The 18,681-nt window shown below is 26.8% G+C and overlaps 2 protein-coding genes across 3 annotated transcripts in view; one reads left to right on the top strand and one right to left on the bottom strand.

The window, feature by feature from the left end:
• Nucleotides 1–18,681, bottom strand: part of LOC107454802 (sodium-dependent proline transporter) — a 136,610-nt gene that overhangs the window by 43,217 nt on the left and 74,712 nt on the right. The gene's annotated exons all lie outside the window — the stretch shown is intronic.
• LOC107454808 (uncharacterized) lies at nt 5,289–13,282 on the top strand. Its single transcript, XM_043042518.3, has 2 exons — nt 5,289–5,796; nt 10,330–13,282. The coding sequence occupies exons 1-2, from the start codon at nt 5,522–5,524 to the stop codon at nt 12,878–12,880; spliced, it is 2,826 nt and encodes a 941-aa protein (XP_042898452.2). The 5' UTR covers nt 5,289–5,521; the 3' UTR covers nt 12,881–13,282.

The raw sequence follows: 18,681 nt of genomic DNA, 5'->3' as shown, positions 1-18,681 counted from the left end.
TTCAGTCAAAAATGCTAATTTGCCTTTCATTTCTTTTCTTTTTTTATTTCATGTTTGTTTTATGTTCTGTCTCAAAATAGCATTGCTCTTTGTAATTTTTACATGATACATTCTATGTTTTCGGTTTCATTTTGTTCAAATTCAATTTGTTCTTTTTTTTCAAAAACAAAGAAGAAAAAATATTCTAATACAGGCATGCAAGCGAACCAGTAAGAATGTACACGGTCTTGTAATATTTTCTACATACTAGCCCTTAGGTCAAGTGACTAAGTTATCTTTATTTCTACATTTTTAATTATAATTATAACAATAATTATAATTATGAAAATAATTATATTATAATAAAAAGACGTAAAAAAAGGAATATATTACTTAGCTCACTTTAAATAATGAAATAATATTAGAATGAAATTTTTTATAAGCAAACAATTAGTCTTATTTGTTGTGAAAAATATTTCCAGTTCAAAATAAAACAAAGTAAGCTATTTAGGTTTGCTATAAATGATAGACCTGAAGCGTCGGTCAGACCAAAAAGCTGAAACAATCCAAAACACAAATAAATTCTAAGTGTGTCATACGAAGTTTACTTTGTTCAGCGAACGGAATTACCGATAGACATTGTGATATGTGCCTAATTCTACCTACTTTTATAATTTTATACGTTTTCTTTTGTCCCTGTTTTATATCAAAGAAAGTATCACAGAGTTCTCAATGGGGGGACATTAATGGAAAGATTTCAAGTTTCATTCTGATGAAGAATACAAATATACCATTTCCAACACCAATTTATCGTAAGGTTGGAAACAATGAATAATAAAATCCACAGAATTGCAGCTCTTTGAAATTTACAATTTGTTGACAAGTTGCTGTTCTTTAATATATTTGTTTTGAAAAATAAAACTACATTTTAAGACTCATTTTAAGCTAAGGACTTTATTCAGTTTGTGTATAAATGCCCTTCTATAAATAAATATTTTTTTATTATTTATTTTATATTTTTCATTTATAATTACTTACTTAATATTATTTTTTATAACCATTATTATTTTTCGTTTTTGATTACTTTCCATTCACTCAAAATACAGTATAAATGACGATTCTAAAGTCCCATTAAAATTGACAAGTGTAGAGATTTAATAGAGGAATTATGAATCCTTTGCAGCCAAGTATTTTTATGTCTGAAAACGTGTTACGTGTTTCATTTTTTTAATTTTGAGTTTGGTTTGGAGAAATTAAATTTATATTAACGGTTTGGAATTTTCTTTATAATTAAGGCATTATAATTCTAATTTTTGGCAGCTACGTACTCTTACAATTGAAGATTTAAAAAAAAAAAATTTTTAAAGCTTTCAAATTAGTTTCGGAGAAAATATTATGTTAATTATAAAATTCTGAAGTTTCCTAAACAATCTAAAAAAATTTCGGAAAAATGCGTATTTTTTCCATCCTTTGGACACAACCAAAGCCAAATAATCTTCTTTCATTTAAAATAAATATATTATTTTAAATAGGGAATAAATGTTATATTGAGAGCTCTTCGTGTTCCCTCATCTCACCTCAGTGACATGAGTGTGACGTCAGAACAAACTTTCTTCCTTTCAATTGTTCGTCGTTTTTATTTTCATTATCAAAAGAAAAAGGAAAAAAAAGCATTGTTCAATTAAAATCTTTATAACACATTATAAAACATTTCATTAAAATTTCTTTCAGGGGGATTTTGAAAATTCAAACCGGAGAAATCAGAAAACTAAATTTAACTTCACAAATTTCTCAATTTGAATTTGAATTTTGGCTTTTCTATTTTAAATTTTACTTTTTATTCTGAACTTAAATGGTTTTCAATTTTACTTCCCTTTACTTTGTTTTCACTAATTTAAACATATTTATTGCCGGTAAACTATTCAAAGAAGAAGAACGAATAAAAAACAACGCTTTTTTTGAATTTTTGTTTTCGGTACCTAAACACAACACGGAATTTCAAATTTATTTTGAATGTTGCAACAAATTTATATTATTATAATCCTAGTACAGATGAGATGAACGAGCGAACAAAAGAACTGCGCAAACAGTTTCGATTTATTGTTGCATTTTAAGCCAAAATTAAAGTTATTTTTTATTGCACCCTGTAACTTAGCTTCGCAAAAACTCTTGTCGGAAGAATTTTTATTTATTTTTTGTTATTTTATCCATTCATTCAACTATTTATTCTTATTTATTTATTAATTCAGTATTTTTGTCTTATTTATTTAATTATTTATTTACTTATTTTGTTATTTTTTTATTTATTATATTATTTATTTTATTTTATTTCATTTATTTAATTCTTTTTAGTCATTCATTATTTATTTGCAGATGTGTACTCTCATGTCATATAAGATAAAATAGCTCTTCCCTAATCAGTTTTGTGGTAGATAAAAAATAAAGTTGTGTTTACTGAAGAATGGACATTATTTCACTCCAATTCTTAATTTGATTGCTCCCCCCCCCCATCGGCAAACGGTCTCATAGCATTGCAAGACAAATGAAAAAAAAAATCTATTAAGAAGAACAAAAAAAACTGCACAAGCAATTACGAAAATTAGGAAACTGGAGTATTAAGCAAGACAAAGGAGAAAAAAGTGAGCGAAGCGATCTGAAAGGAACTATGTCAGAGGTTTCAGGGTTTCCCAAGCCAAAGCGAGAAAAAGGCTAAACCCCTTAGTGCAGAATAAAAAGAAATATTGGGCTTTGATTTTTTTTTAATATTTACAATTTAAAACTCTCAGAAAAATAAACACATTTTAATATAATCGAGAATTATTACAGTTTCATGCGTGAAGTTTTCACATTAATACAATAAATACTAAATTTCATAAAATGAGACTTTTGTATTTTAGTGAATAAATTATCAGCGAAATTGGCTGAATTCTCTACAATAGCAGAAAATAATTATTGATAAATAGTTCCACAAAAGTGATAAAAGATAAATATAATTTGGATAAACAAAAGTTTGATGAAAAAAATGACATTTAAGGGCATTAAAGTAAATAAACAAAAAGACGATACTAACTTCACTAGCCTCACAAAAAGACAATCTCTACATTTCTTATATTAAAAATAGGTTGTATGCGTACTTTCTTTTACGTATTTTAAATGCAAGATTTAAGAGTCAGAGATGTTTTCATCAGACTTGAGAAGTATTTACATGAGAGGTCAAGTGTAGCGGAAGTCGAATATCATTCAGCCATAAAGTTGAGCAAAAGTAGTTTTTAAATCATATGAAAGTAAAATAAATCAAAACTGTAAACTTTCTTTTAACTCTGAATCATATTTAACTAAATTTTCTCGTATTACTTTATGGAAAAATACAGTATTTTTCATAAACGGAAATAAATATGTTAAACATTAGATACGTATTCCAAAAAGTACACTGGAACATGAGTTTAATAATCACTCAAAATATAACAAAATAAATATTTTAGAGAAAATAATTTTTTTAATTGAGTTTTTATTTTTATAGTACTGAGTTTTATGTGATAGACTACATGACGGTCACGGTAAGAAAAATAGGACATTAGATATTTCAGATGACAAACTTAAACGATATTTGTAAACTATGCCAGGCGAAAAAATAATAATAATAAAAAACGACAAGGAAACAAGCGGAAATAAAGAATATAACGATTAACTATGCATTATATTTTATCAAAAATTATTGAAAGGTATTCAAAACAACTAAAAATAGTGAACTAATTAAGCATTAATGAATTTAACCTATTAAAATTCTGTTAGCCGTATCAATGTGTCGTGTGCTGCTTAAATGAACAGGCGTTTAAGTGAACAGGTGGATAGATGTGATAAGCGAATGATGGGCGTGTAATAAAAAAAGATGTATATATATATATATATATATATATATATATATATATATATATATATATATATATATATATATATATATATATATATATATATATATATATATATATATATATATATATATATATATATATATATATATATATATATATATATATATATATATATATATATATATATATATATATATATATATATATTATATCTTTGTTTCTTCTACCTGTCATACAACTTTCCCGTTACGTTTCTGACCATCGGTTCTTATGCAATTCTGAATCCTTGTGATGTCACCTACCTCCTAAGAATTGCCTCAGTAATCCTAGGGCACACTGTATATTATGATTGTATTCATTTATGCTAACGAGAAATATTTGATTAATATTGTATACAATGTTTCTTTATGACTAATCATAGTGTATATTTAGTTTTTTTGGAAGCACTTATTTTAGATGTTTTATCTTTTAAGTGAGCCTTATTTTAAAGTTTTTCGCAGGTACCTGACCGTAAGAAGCTTGCACTAAATATATAGAGCTATTATTAAAATATAGAGAGTATTATATAAATATTATTAAAATATGGAGCTATTATTAAAATATACATTCCTTTATTAAGACATTTGATTAGTTATCTTTAATTTTAATCAATATTGCATAAAAGAAAATACCAATTTAATTTTCAAATGAATAATTATATAGCAAATAATACAGTTTCATTCAAAAGAAAAAAAAGATATTTAAAAAAAAATATTTCAAAATAAATTAGTTTTGGACAATTTTGGTCATTATACGATATTTTTAAGGCTCATGAATATTTTAAATGTATATTTAAAATTGTATCAAGTAGCTAACTGTAAAAAAAAATTGCGTATCCCTTGCGCGTAATTTAGGGTATATATTATAAACATGTTTTCAGTATAATTTAACATTTTCGTCGTTATTTTAATGGCAAAATGATATTTTAGAATTTAATCTAATTTATTGGGAAGAAATTAGATAATAATTAATGATTCAGTATGCAATTATAATGAATGTAATATGAAATATGATCGTAATTCGTATACGAATTATCCTCAATAGATTAAATAATTAATTTAATTCAACTGCATTAATTATTTCAAATAATTGGATAATTTGATGCAATTATGTTTCAAAGATATAGTTTAAGAATATTAACAGCTATTTAAGAATTCGTTTTTAAACCAGTACAATTTTATGGTTTAATTTTAAGCAACTTGTGAAGAATTGAAAAAATGTGAAATGGTTTCGTTGAATATTAATAGTATTTTAAAATAGTATTGTAGCTAAAAAGATCCTACATTGATGAAATCTGAAATCAAATTTATTCTATTCTTGCGAGTAAAACGTAAAAATAAAATTATGCAATTACTGTTCCCTTTTCGAGTTTCGCCTTGAGACAAGAAAATTTACACCCATTTTCACCAGTTCTTGAATGAAAATCCCTGCATTCAGATTTGGCGCTTGTTTCCCAAATTCTACGTTTCCAGTAACCTTTTCTGAGAAAAAAGTACTCTTCACAGTGTGTGATCACAGAACAAGAGAGTGCCAAATAAATCATTATCAAGCACCCGGCGCCAATCCTTGAAAATTTCTAACGACCCGTTAAGGGTATATAAATATAAAATCTATGAACGAAATCTTATTGCATGCATTATTTAAGGCAGAAAATATCTGCGTTGAAGACAAGTATGTCTTCTGCAGTGGTGTTCTCGGTGTTATCGCTGTTTTGGCAAAGTGTTCATTGTACAGTTTTCCCACCAGTTAGTAATCCCCCACCGATTCCAGGTCAAGATTTTAGGACATTGGATATCTCGGGACAACAGTTTTATGTCCAAGATGATTTACAGGCTGGTATCCCACAAACTGTGATTAAAGAGGACAGGTTTTTTTCACCAACTTTTGAATCTAAGCCTGATGATCAGTAAGTTTATGGTTCATTTCACTTTTCTTAAATTTTGTCCCTTGGATACTATATAAATGCAGTTTAGTTATACTTTCTCTTTAATATAAAATGTGTTTCTTAAAATAATAAATAAGTATTTTCCTTTTCAAAAAGTATAGTAATTTGGAATTATATTGAAGTTACGTATACCATTAAAAAATTCTAAATGAAAGAAAGATGTTAAGACTAGGTTAAACATAGCTAAATCATTAGATGAAAACATCAAAAAAATAGTTTAAATACATTTCATTATATTTACCTGTTTTTTAGTTTCGCTTAAAAACTTATTAAATTAATAATTAACTCTAAAAATAATGCCTATACTGTAAAAAATGTCTCATATAGTTACCACCATTTTTGATGTTGGGATTTACTAACATTTCTTACAGTGCATGGAGTCGTCACATTTTTTTTACTGTTAGAGTTTTACTTTTTTATTTATTCATTTTTCGTTTATTTGCTTACTGAAAACAGATTTTTTTCATGAGCACTAGATTCAATTTATCGCATAATTGCAAAAACATTTTGTTTTAAAAAACAAACACATTTTTAGTAATATATTTGTACCAGCTCTTTCAAAAAAAATTTATTTTGTCACTTTCATATAATTTTTTTTGCGCAATAACTACAGTTCTGTACATAAAAATGAATTTAGTTTTTCTTTACTCCAAAAAATTGGCAGCTGTACTCCAAAATTTTTTACTGTATTGTGATGCGTAATCAAGAACAAATCACTAATACTAATTATATCGAATTTCTACCATGAGATTATAAAAAATTGGGTTGAAACTTGACTCACGATAGATTTAAACCTAAATAAGCAAGTAATTCTTATCAAATCCCAAAAATAACTTTCATGGTATGTACTGAACATTTTTTTTTGTATTTTATAAAGCAAAAAAAAAATTTTTTTTGTGCGACATAATTTTAATTCGAAAATTTTTTTAAATACTTACTTGCAGACATACTTACTATGTTTACAAATGATTTTGCAAGTAATTTTGAAACGAAAAATTCAAGCAACATTTTGAAACCATGAAATAATATAGCAAGTTGTATTGCCCGTTGTTTGAAATTGTTTATAGTAGTAAGTTTTAATTAATTATTGAAATAAAAAAAATTGCGACGAAAAAGAATTTGCAGAACTATCGTCTAGTTGAGTTCAATAAATTATAATCAAATCATTTTATTTGTTTATTGCAATATCCATTATTTTCGATATATTTTTATTTAAAATATACAAAAAAATTTATTATCAGTGTGTTGCGACAAATTTGAGTTTTTAATTTATAAATGATTTTCTTATTTAAGCATAGTGAAATTTAAATAAGATTTGATATTATTATAACGTGATTCTGAATATAATTTTAAATCTCTAAAGAAACTTTTAGTTTCGAAAGAAACATACAATTTTTTTTTTATTTGTTTATTACAATTTTTATCATTTATTATTTATTGTGATTTAAAAAAGCAAACATTTTGAAATTTTAAGAAATGACTGAAACATGTTTCTACGTTTTTTAGTTCTCTTTAAGAAAAACATTTTGAAAATAAAATGTGAAGTAAGATAACACTTTCTAAATATTATTTGAAAATCTAAACGTTTTTGTGTTCAGAGTAATATAATCAGATTTTTTTTAAATTTCTTTATTACATTTATTTTTTGTTATGATTTTCTCAAAAAGCAAGTATCAATTAAAAGAATATTAGAAAAAAATTTAAATTAAAAAAATAAATAAATAAATAAATAAAATTTTAAGAATTATTAAATACGCGGCCTCTATTCTTAGCGTTTTTTTATTAAATATTTTGTGACACACTGCAGTAATAAAATAATTAGTTATCTACATTTCTTTTTACTGTTGCAGGTCATTTAGTTAGTTTCAAATATATATTCAAGGAAAATATTATTTTGGTAGTTTTTGACACTTAAGTTTTATATGTTTTATTATTTTAGAGTATACAACTCTCTGTTGTAACCTGTCTATCCTTAACAAGCTACATACCATATATATTTAGTAGAATTAATTCAAATAGAATTTCAGATTAGTGTAAAAAATTTGAAAAATTGTATACGAAAAAGTAAGCAATTTTAGATTATGATATCAGTAAAATTTTACAAAATGAGTCATGGGGGATTATCTTAGACAGAGGTATCTGTGAAAGACATATTTGAATTATTTATTCATTTAAGTCAACTTGAAAAACATTCTAAAAAACTGCTCACGTTCGATGTCTGTATCATTTTTCTATATATATATATGGAAAAAATGAGTGAGTTCTTAGTTTTCCTATTTTGTATAAAAATTGATCCGATAGTTTTGCTCTTAAAGTTTATCAAGTTGCTTCACTATAAAAACGCATCTCTCCGAATTAGCTATGGAACAATTTTGTACAATTTTACCCAGGGGCTCAACGGTTGAAGGGTTAAATATATTTCTTATGTATAATTTTTATCCATTTCGATTCGGTTAAGCCAAATTCGAATTCGTATATTAATATTCTCCCTGTTATAAGCGTATGTTTGATTTACAACCTATTTTTTTTAAGAATCACTGTGAGGCATCATTAACTAACTATTATTAATTTAAATTGTACGTGAAAATAACTACACTGCTTCTTATGTTTATCATAATTACATTGCTATTGTAAATTATAGTGTTACTGAACAACAACAAAATGGTGGCAAATTACTTTATACCAAGTAGAGTAAAAGGACATCAACAGGGTGTTTTACTGCATCACTTTGATCTAAAGTAGTTGCTACTAAATTCACTGTTAAGATGCACGTAAAATTTTAGTGCAGAATTTTCAAAAAAAAAAAAAATTAATTAAAAATATTTATTATTTTCATAGAGTCCTTGGCATCGCAATTTCGAGCGAGCCCAAGGACATGTAAGAGCCAAAGTTGTATGAATCGCCCATGGCCTACTTTACTTTCTAGACAAGCTTGAACCCATAGATATAAATTTGGGTGGTCTTCAAGCCGTTGCCGGGGTTTGAACACCGATCTAATATATCAACATCTGGGTGCCTTTATGGCCAGATACAATTATGCGGATGTGTTATTGTCACCGTCATGAGCGCTTGCGGTTACATACGCGCAAAAGTCTAACTAATTTTGAAATTTCTAATTTTTAAACTAGTTGCGAGCTAGTGTGAGTACTTATTATATGTTTATTTTCTCGTGACTTGCACTCTTGGGAGAAAAAAAAATAATATACAAAATTTTATTGAGATTTTCATTTCAATAAAAAAAATACATAATCTCTATAAAAAAAAAACTAATCAAAAATGCGTAATAGTATATTAAGGAAACTCCTCAGGAGTCGTGAGATCAGTTTATACAAAAATAGTATCAATGTATTCATATTTGAAGTTGATCTTCAGGTCTTATACGTTAGCGGTGAAATCAGGAATCATACGGTCCTTAAAGTTTTTAAAAAAGCGGTGGTAAAAGTAGGAAAATACGATGTATTTTAATAAGTAAATATTCTTCACTGCGCTAAATACTTCAGAACAAAAAAAAATGTGAAATATCGAATTTCAAAGTCGTAATTTTAAAGTAAAAGCTATTAAATTTTCATAGTATCTAAACTCCTCTTTAAATTTTCTGAGGTTAAAAATACTGTGTAAAGTTTGGAATGCTAGAGAATAATAGAAAAATAGCATTCCTCTCTAAAAGTTCTGAAATATTTCTTAGTAGTATTACATGTACCCATGCTTGTTAGGCTTAGTTATAAAATAGTCATAAATTATAAAATTTATGAATCATGAAAGTTTGGTAAATTTCAAACTAACGTTGAGTAAAGAAAACTAATTATCTCATACAGATAGTTTATTTTCATAAATCAAAACTTATTATTTTACTGGGACAAAATTTTTGAAATATTATTTCAATATTCATATAAATTGAGTTTTCTTTATGCACATTTTAATTTATTTAGTTTTGATAACAGGTAGTCGGAAAAGTGTTCAAGTTAAAATTATTACTGAATAGATGAGAAACATCATCAATCATTTTTCACTTGATCTAAAAAATAATCACCATTTAATAAGTTCTAATCTAAAAGTGGTCCATATTATATTTTTTCTTACCGTATGGCACGTTTATTTTAAGTGTTAGTTTAAAAACAAAATATTGATAATAAATTTAATTTCTTTCGATATACGTCTAAACTTCTACGTCCAAAATTCACATAAAAAACAAAATGATTTTGCAGACAAAAGTATTTAAAATAATGAGATTTATGCTTATAAAACGAATTAACAGTCAAAAATATTTTTGGGGATAAAAATGTTCTTGTTTGGAAAAGAGATGTTCGTTTTAATCAGGCTACAAAATATGGATTATTAAAATACTATAAAGATCTGACTTTAATTATAAACACCTTTTTTGTATATTTATTTATTTTTCTCAAAACATAAATCATAAATATCATTTTAATAAACTAAAATAGTAAATTTTTGAATTATTGCCTTTATAACATAACTTTTTCATCCTAATTTTAGGTGGTTTGTTTCGGATAACGAATCGGTTGCTAGAGACTTCCCAACATCATCAGAAGCCTTTGAAAGACTTTATGCTAATGGGATGCCTGCTATAGGACCTGTTGCCACTCCTCCTCCTGACGATAATTACATTGCACAGTCCACCGGAACTTCGAAGATACTTCCAGATACTGTGGGTAATTTAGATTCTGGTGTTTTCGTTCTAACCAAAGGACCAAACAACCAGTTTATAACAGAGCGATGGATACCAGTGCAAGTACCAGCTTCAAAAACAATTGATATTGTTAATCCTGGAGAAAACCCCACTATAGTACCTGGAAACTTACCGTCAGCAGTACCAGTAAAAGGCTTTCCTAAAAGTCAAGGAGTCCCCGCTGATAATTTAAATATAGGTCAACAAGTATGGATTCGTGTACCGGCATCTGCAGCGTTACAGAAAGGATATGCGAATGTGCCTACAGTAGTCGATAACATGCCTGAAGTTAAAGAAGTTGTAGACGTTATTCAGCCAAGCATTAAACAAAACATTCAACCTCAACTTGTTAAAGGCTTCCCAACTTTTCCCTCTGCTCCACCACAATCTCCTGCAATGGTTATAAATAAATCACCTATCAATGCGATTCCACCACCTCCATCTACAATTGTAACGAATAAATCCCCATCCTTTGTAGTTCCACCTCCTCCCCCTCCAATAATGAAAAGCATAGATATCGGAAATGCCAAAGGTACGGTTATGGTAAACCCAACAGTTTCAACTATTGTAGATAAAGGAGGCTTCGTGGGTGGGAAGGGCACAGTTGCTCAACAAGTAAAACATATTTGGATACCAACTTCACAAAAAACTGGAAATTTCATAACTGTTCCTGCTGGAGGTGCAATTAATGAAAACCAGCCAATCATATCAAAAGGTTTGCCTCCAGATGCAGTGCCACCAATGTCAGTTTCAGAAACGTGGGTCCTTAAAGATGATGGAGTTCTTCCGAGATTTGAACAGCAAAAAACATTATTTCCTGTACAGAATGTAGGTAAAGAAAAAACCATTGTTGCAGACCCACCAGTCTTTGTTGATTCACCAAAGGGTGTACCAACAATCGGTAAATCTGTTGATACGGTTATGACCCAAGATATTTGGCCACAGAAAACAGATATGATAGATGGTAAGACTTTAGTAAAGTCTGGATTACCACAGCAAGTTTTTCCCGTACAAAAATCCAATGGTGTCGTAGTCGAAAAAGCAGTTCAAATGCCTCCTCAAAATGTACAAAATGTTTTACCCATGACCAAAGTTGTACCTATGCTTCCATCCCAACCAAATCCTTTTATACCATCATCCCCAATGGCGACACTTGTAAAAGGTAAACCACCATGTCCAATTACTCCTCAGACTGCAATAATGCAAGGAAAAGCACTTCCATATCCAGCCTATTTGCCCAACAGCGTTCAAAGACAGCCCATGGCACGAATTATTCGAATGAATCGTTATCCATTCGGATCATACTACGTTGTAAATCCAAGAATGAGACCAAACTTATACCCGCTTCCCAGGCAAGCAACAATAATTAAACAGGTGAATAATAGAATCGTCCGAATAATCCCTTCTTCTTCCCTACCTTTAACTATGCCGCGAAGAGTTACATTACCAATTCGTCAAATGGCTCTTCCAGTGACTGCAGGTAAAACAATGATGCCGATGTCAAGAATTTTATATCCACCTGTTCAAGCTGTTGGCAGAATAAGGTATGCTTTCCCGTGGGGTGGATATTTAAATGCCTTGCCAGCATACGGTAGGACTGCTTCACCTTCAAGGCCTGCAAAGCAAGTGGGAATAGAAAGTAGCTCTAGCTCTAGTTCATCAGAGAGTGCAGAAAGCAGAGAGGTTCCAGTCAAAAGAAAACCAAAAAAGGCAGAAAAACCCAAAGAAAAAATTAAAATTATCAAATTAGAAAGCGAAGAAGCACCCATAGAAAGCTTAGAAACGATTGAATCCATTGAACCAGAAAGTGAAATAGTAGTAGAACCAGAGCCTGAACTTGAGACAGCCGAATCAGTTGCATCTGAAACTGAAAGTGAAGCAGTTGAAGCGGATACTACTGAGGCGGCACCTGAGCCTGAAGCAGAAACAGAAGCTGAAGCAACAGATAGCTTAGATATAGCTGAAAGTCAATTCATTCACAATATTGCACCTAGGTCGTACTTAGATTTTAACTATGAAAATATTAAAAATTTGGGCCAACCTTATAGATTTGGTTATGAAAGGCGAGAAAGACCTAGCACGTTTCTAGCTCAAGAAACACCTGAATTAAATGGGAGTGTCTTAGGTAGATATACATACAAAGATGAAAATGGAATTTATCGCAACATTGCGTACGTTTCAGATGCTGACAGCTACAAAAGAGAACTTTTGAACAGTGAATCAAAACTAAGCAATCAGAAAAAAGTTGCAGAAAACCTTGGTAAGGAGCACAATACAGAGGTCTCGTCAAAACCATTAGAAAATGTTTCGGAATCTCCATTACCTTTTAATATAGCTTTTAATCTTCAAAGAGACTAAATATTACTTACCGTAACTGAAAAGTTTTTAATATTACAGACCACCATTACCGTTTAACATATAGTTGCAGACTACCATTAACTCTTACTCTAAATACATTAATGTTATTTTTAAAGATTGCCATTTTTTTAATAAAATAACAATAACTTTAAAAACGCTTATAACATTTTGAAAAAAAATTACATTTCATTGCTGATAGTTGTTGAATGCTCAACTTAGCTTTACACTGCCAAATAACCTTTTTTTACTGAGATCAACTGTTTTTTTTTTCTTATCAATGTTGCATTTGTTTGTACACATTATTTGTACGTAAAATGATGTACATCATACGAATTGAATAATCATTTGCATGTATTTTAAATATAATACAAATCATGTTCACAATAAATGTTATATTTTAAATTTTTTGTAGTACTATATTGAATTTTAACCATCTGATCTAGGTCAATCAAGAGGGAAAATACAAAGTAAATGTTATATTTAAAATAATATTTTGCAGTTTTATCATGAAATTATATTTATTTAACAGTTCCTACAACATGGAAAGTAGGTATAACAAGAAATTAAAAAGAATTTCTTTTTATGTTTCAATTTCTTTGCAACAACCACTAATAATTTTTATTATTTAAAAGTTACTTTTAATACTTAAAGTATTTAAGAGCTTCCATCTCAAAGATTTGAAGGAAATCTTTAATTTGTTCAACTCTTAGTTAAAGCAGAATGTTATATATATATATATATATATATATATATATATATATATATATATATATATATATATATATATATATATATATATATATATATATATATATATATATATATATATATATATATATATATATAATCTTTTAAGTTTTTGGTTGAGGGGGTCATAAAGTATGGCTCTAGAATGTCGAGGTCAATGTCAGGATGGTACAGGATCATGCACAGGATGCCTTTACTTCCAGACGTTTAGGTACATATCGATTTGAAAATGCGTAGTCTTCCAGCCACAACAGAGAATAAACTCTAATCCCATGCATAAGCAGCCAGAAAGTCTTAAACACAGTTTCATGCTTTATTATAAATACTATAAACTTCTTCCACTAGATTCAAACCACGATAAAAGCAAAACTACATTCTAATTTGCATCTTCTCTTGCAAATGAATACAATTAGTAAAATAATAGTTTATATAGTTAACAATTAATTGTGATAAAATAAATGCTTAATTTTGCCTTTGGATTTAGATTATACTTTAATTTAAAACACTTAAATGTGATTAATGAGGTAAAAGAATTTTTGAAAGCATATGATTAACTAAAAGACAAAACAAAGTGCAGAAGTAAAGTTCGTAAAAATATTCATCCGATTTGAGGTTATTCTGTGTAAATTTATAGATTACAAGTATAAAAAAAAGTATATTATACGGATTTCAAAATATATTTAAAATGGTAAATAAAACTAAATCTATTAAAACTGGACAAAATTTATGCTATTATTACTGATACTCCTTTTTAAAGCATTTCTGAACAAGTTTCTAACAGAAATTGAAAAAACTGAATTGAGTGAACAGTGCTGAAAACAAAAAGTAAAATTTTTCTCTGCTACTTTATTACAGACAGTTCAGAGATTTATTCCGTTTTTATTATGATTATATAGAATAAAATTCAACTTAAATTGAAGCAACAAGTTTTTTATGCATATTTTTCAAGGTTCTCGTATGAGCAAAGTTTGCTACGCGTATATCAAATTAATCTAATTTTTTTTAAACTAATGATAGAATGCAATTTTAAAATATTGTATTGAGGCCACAGACGAATTCGTATGCATACAATAATGAAAACACTTCTATACTAATACTTTTTTTCATATCTCTCAAGAAATACTAAAAGAATCATTCATAACTTCAGAAATGTTTACATCATGCGATTTCACATATTTATCAATAAAGATTTAAGCTTTCAGAGAGTTGAGGGACCAACAATAGATTACAAACTGCAAATTGTATTTTTGAACACCATATGCCAAATAATGTAGCAAAAACTCGTAACTTTTATCTCGGTGAGTATTGACAATAATTGCACAAAATTTCGTAAGCCTAGATTAAATATTTATGGAAATATGAACATTTTTATAGAAAGACAATTTTTTTCTGCGTTTATTGTAACAATTTTAAAAATGCTAAATAAAATAGAACAAAATTCTCAGAGCAATTTAAAATTAATTACAAAATTTTCGCTTTAAAACTTGAAAAAAAATTTTTAAAAACTGTACAATACATAAGTAATTAAAGAAGTTCTTTTGAACCTCACATACACCGGAAAAAGTTAAAATTTTTCTTTTTAAATTTTTAGTGAATCGTATTTGGCATCTAATATAAAGATCTGATTTGAATATCTTAAAAATTTTAAAAAAAATTCAAGTAATTTTCTAAGTAGTTTTAGTACTTTATAAAAGAAATTCAAAATAAAGGACTTTCTATAAATATTATTTTGTATCATGAGACAAAATTAAAAAACAAATAATAATACCTTATAAGAAAGTTTCATACATCGAAATATAAATGTATAAGGAAATAAAACAGGCGAAAGAAAAGATGCTGATATAATAGATGATCCCTAACTATGTCAGTGTTATTTTTAATAAATCTTGTTTAATAGTAGAAAATAAATTTGAGTTTTCTTTTAAAATGTGCAAAAACTATTTAAAAAATTGATTGAAACTTTTCTAATTTTTAGGATATTTAAATCGAATTTTTTTAGTAGTTGCCAAATACTATACTAAATTATACCAAATATCACTGCAAATTTTGGAAAAAACAAATAAAATTTTTCCCATACACGCGCAATATGAAATAACTACTTTAATTACTCATATCTCAGGCAATTTAAAAATAAAAATTTAAATTTTGATTCACTAATTTTAAATTGCTTCAAAAGTGTTATTTTATTTCATTGAATATTTTTAACGTTATTTCAAAAAAGCGTAAAACAAAAATAATTAATTTTTTATAAAACTGTCCATATTTCCATGAATAATTCAGCTAGGTTTACAAATTTTTGTCCAATAACTGTTCTTATTAATCAAAAAAAATTGTTACAAAATTGTTTAACACAGATTTTAGCTGTTTTAGCAAAATCTTCTGTTAAATTCATATATATATATATATATATATATATATATATATATATATATATGGGGCAATCCATTCAAAATTTACACCTATGATACAAAAATTATATAATTTATTTTTGTATTGTTCTTTATTGAAAATAAATCGACACATATTTTTGCGTTTTTGTTTAAATTGCATATTTTTGACTATACGAATTTTTGTAAATTTCGCTTTTTTGAGCACACGACTTTGCAAGTTATTTTTTAACGTATTGCCATCCAGCAACAAAATATTTAAATACACTTTCTTGAAGTGATTTTTCTCACACTTTAAGAAAATCAACATTAAAATATAAAATTTTTTGTTTTTGACATAAAAAAAATTCATTTTCTGAAAAAAACATCTTTTTTTTGCAATTTGGACACCTTTGATTTCTTTTATATTTCGACAGTGTGAAGTATAATCAATAATGATATTAATTCCAAATTTTTGGAATGGTAAGACACTTTGTTCGAAAGATATAAACAAAACAGTGACGGTGTGCACTCCGCGTATGTATGTAGAATATGGCACGACTGTTCTCGAACTCATCCGCTACCTACTAAACTAGAGCGCGGCGTGCGCGCTGTCACTGTTTTGTTTATATCTTTCGAACAAAGTGTCTTACCATTCCAAAAATTTGGAATTAATATCATTATTGATTATACTTCACACTGTCGAAATATAAAAGAAATCAAAGGTGTCCAAATTGCAAAAAAAGTTGTTTTTTTCAAGAAATGAATTTTTTTTATGTCAAAAACAAAAAATTTTATATTTTAATGTTGATTTTCTTAAAGTGTGAGAAAAATCACTTCAAGAAAGTGTATTTAAATATTTTTGTTGCTGGATAGCAATACGTTAAAAAATAACTTGCAAAGTCGTGTGCTCAAAAAAGCGAAATTTTCAAAAATTCGTAATGTCAAAAATATGCAATTTAAACAAAAACGCAAAAATACGTGTCGATTTATTTTCAATAAAGAACAATAAAAAAAATAAATTATATCATTTCTGTATTATAGGTGTAAATTTTGTATGGATTGCCCCATATATATATATGAATTTAACAGAAGATTTTAAACTGTTAACTTTAAACTCTGTCCATATATAATTTTTTTAATTAAAATATTGATTTTGAATTAATTTTTTAATAATAAGAGTGCTTCCCGTACAGTCAAAGTTGAATTTCAGTATGTCTAATACGTTTTCAATTCAAGAGATTTAGTACACCCCCTATAGTGTTGGATAAAAATATTTCAATATAATAAACAAAACTAAAACTATAAGAAATATTGCGAAAATATAAATAATTTTCGAACCTATTTTTTATCACATACCGCAAATTATTTAAAAAATCTAATTTTAATTTATTTATTATTTCTAAACTGTTTACTTAATTGCATTAAAAAAGTTCCGAACAAATTGACATTTTCATACTGAATGACAGGTTGTAAAATTAAAATGATTTGTCATTTTATTACCTGAAAAACTAATTTAATTATATTAAAATTTGAACTATGAAAATTTAAATTTATGTATTTTTATTATTTTTTGGATATTTTATTAATTGAATGTCAACAATAAAAGAATGACCTAGAATCAAGCAAAATTTATTTATTGTAATAATGAATAATATATATAAAATTATAAAAGCAGGATGAGTTTTAAATTTAAAGACAATGTTTAAATTGAAGGATATAGTTCAAATAATTTTTAGATCAATTGATTTGAGAATAAGTAAACATTCAAACAAATATACAATTATTTTTAATGCACTCGTTAACTGTCTGAAAAACTTTTTTTGACTTTTGTAATTGCTGTATAATAAAAAAGAACGCAATAAAACTTCAAAAAACTTCACTCGAGAAAATAATGCTAAATGTAGTTAATTTATTTCACTCATTTTTACCATTTGGTAAGTATTTCAGTATTCTAGTATGATCAATATTTTCTTTAAGATAATAAAAAAATGACCATTATAATGATCGCTTTTATATTGTCAGTTCAAAAGGAAAAATTTTCTCAAAATTTAACTGCTTTACAAGATTTTTTTTTCTATTTTTCTTTTTACAATTAGAAAAGGTTAGGAGTTTTTAAAATAGTTAATGCATGGATGTTGCAATCGAAACATGAAGAGATACACTAATATTTAATGTATTTATTTCCAGAATAAAAAAATTTAAAACGCATTAAGCATTTTTTTGGTAGAAATTTGTCAAAAAATCATAAACCAATTCAAAATACCAAAAAATTTCGATTAAACACTTATGAATACATTTGGGAATTTTTTAAAGTAAAATATACATCATTATATAAATTGCAAAACGCAAATAATAAATTTTCATTTCCTAAAAATTCCATTTGTAATTTTGAATGACCAATAATATTTAATTCATTAAATTTTAGGTACGTAATAGGTATTCTGAACCAGAAAAAAACCTTCAAAACATTAATAGCATATTTCAGAAAAATGTGAGTAATTAAATTTTATCTAGATATATAATGAATTTTTTAAAAATAATTTGTAAACAAAAAATTAAATAATAATTTTAACTTGAATCTAATTTACATTTTACTAGTAATTAAATACTGTTTTGCTAAACTTGTTAAAAATTTTCATAAAGAAATATTACATTTTTTAAAAAAATTTTAAATTTTGTGCCGGT

Source organism: Parasteatoda tepidariorum, chromosome 2 (assembly GCF_982258835.1).
Source record: "Parasteatoda tepidariorum strain Cologne lab strain chromosome 2, Ptep-v5.0, whole genome shotgun sequence".
Taxonomy (NCBI): domain Eukaryota; kingdom Metazoa; phylum Arthropoda; class Arachnida; order Araneae; family Theridiidae; genus Parasteatoda; species Parasteatoda tepidariorum.
Note: the sequence above shows the minus strand (reverse complement) of the source record. Positions and strands in the feature narration are given on the sequence as shown.

Excerpts from the sequence above, each read along its gene's own strand:
- LOC107454808 (XM_043042518.3), top strand. The coding sequence starts at position 5,522 with ATGCATTATTTAAGGCAGAAAATATCTGCGTTGAAGACAAGTATGTCT. Across the intron at positions 5,797-10,329 it reads GAATCTAAGCCTGATGATCA|GTGGTTTGTTTCGGATAACG; the intron begins GTAAGTTTATGG and ends TCCTAATTTTAG.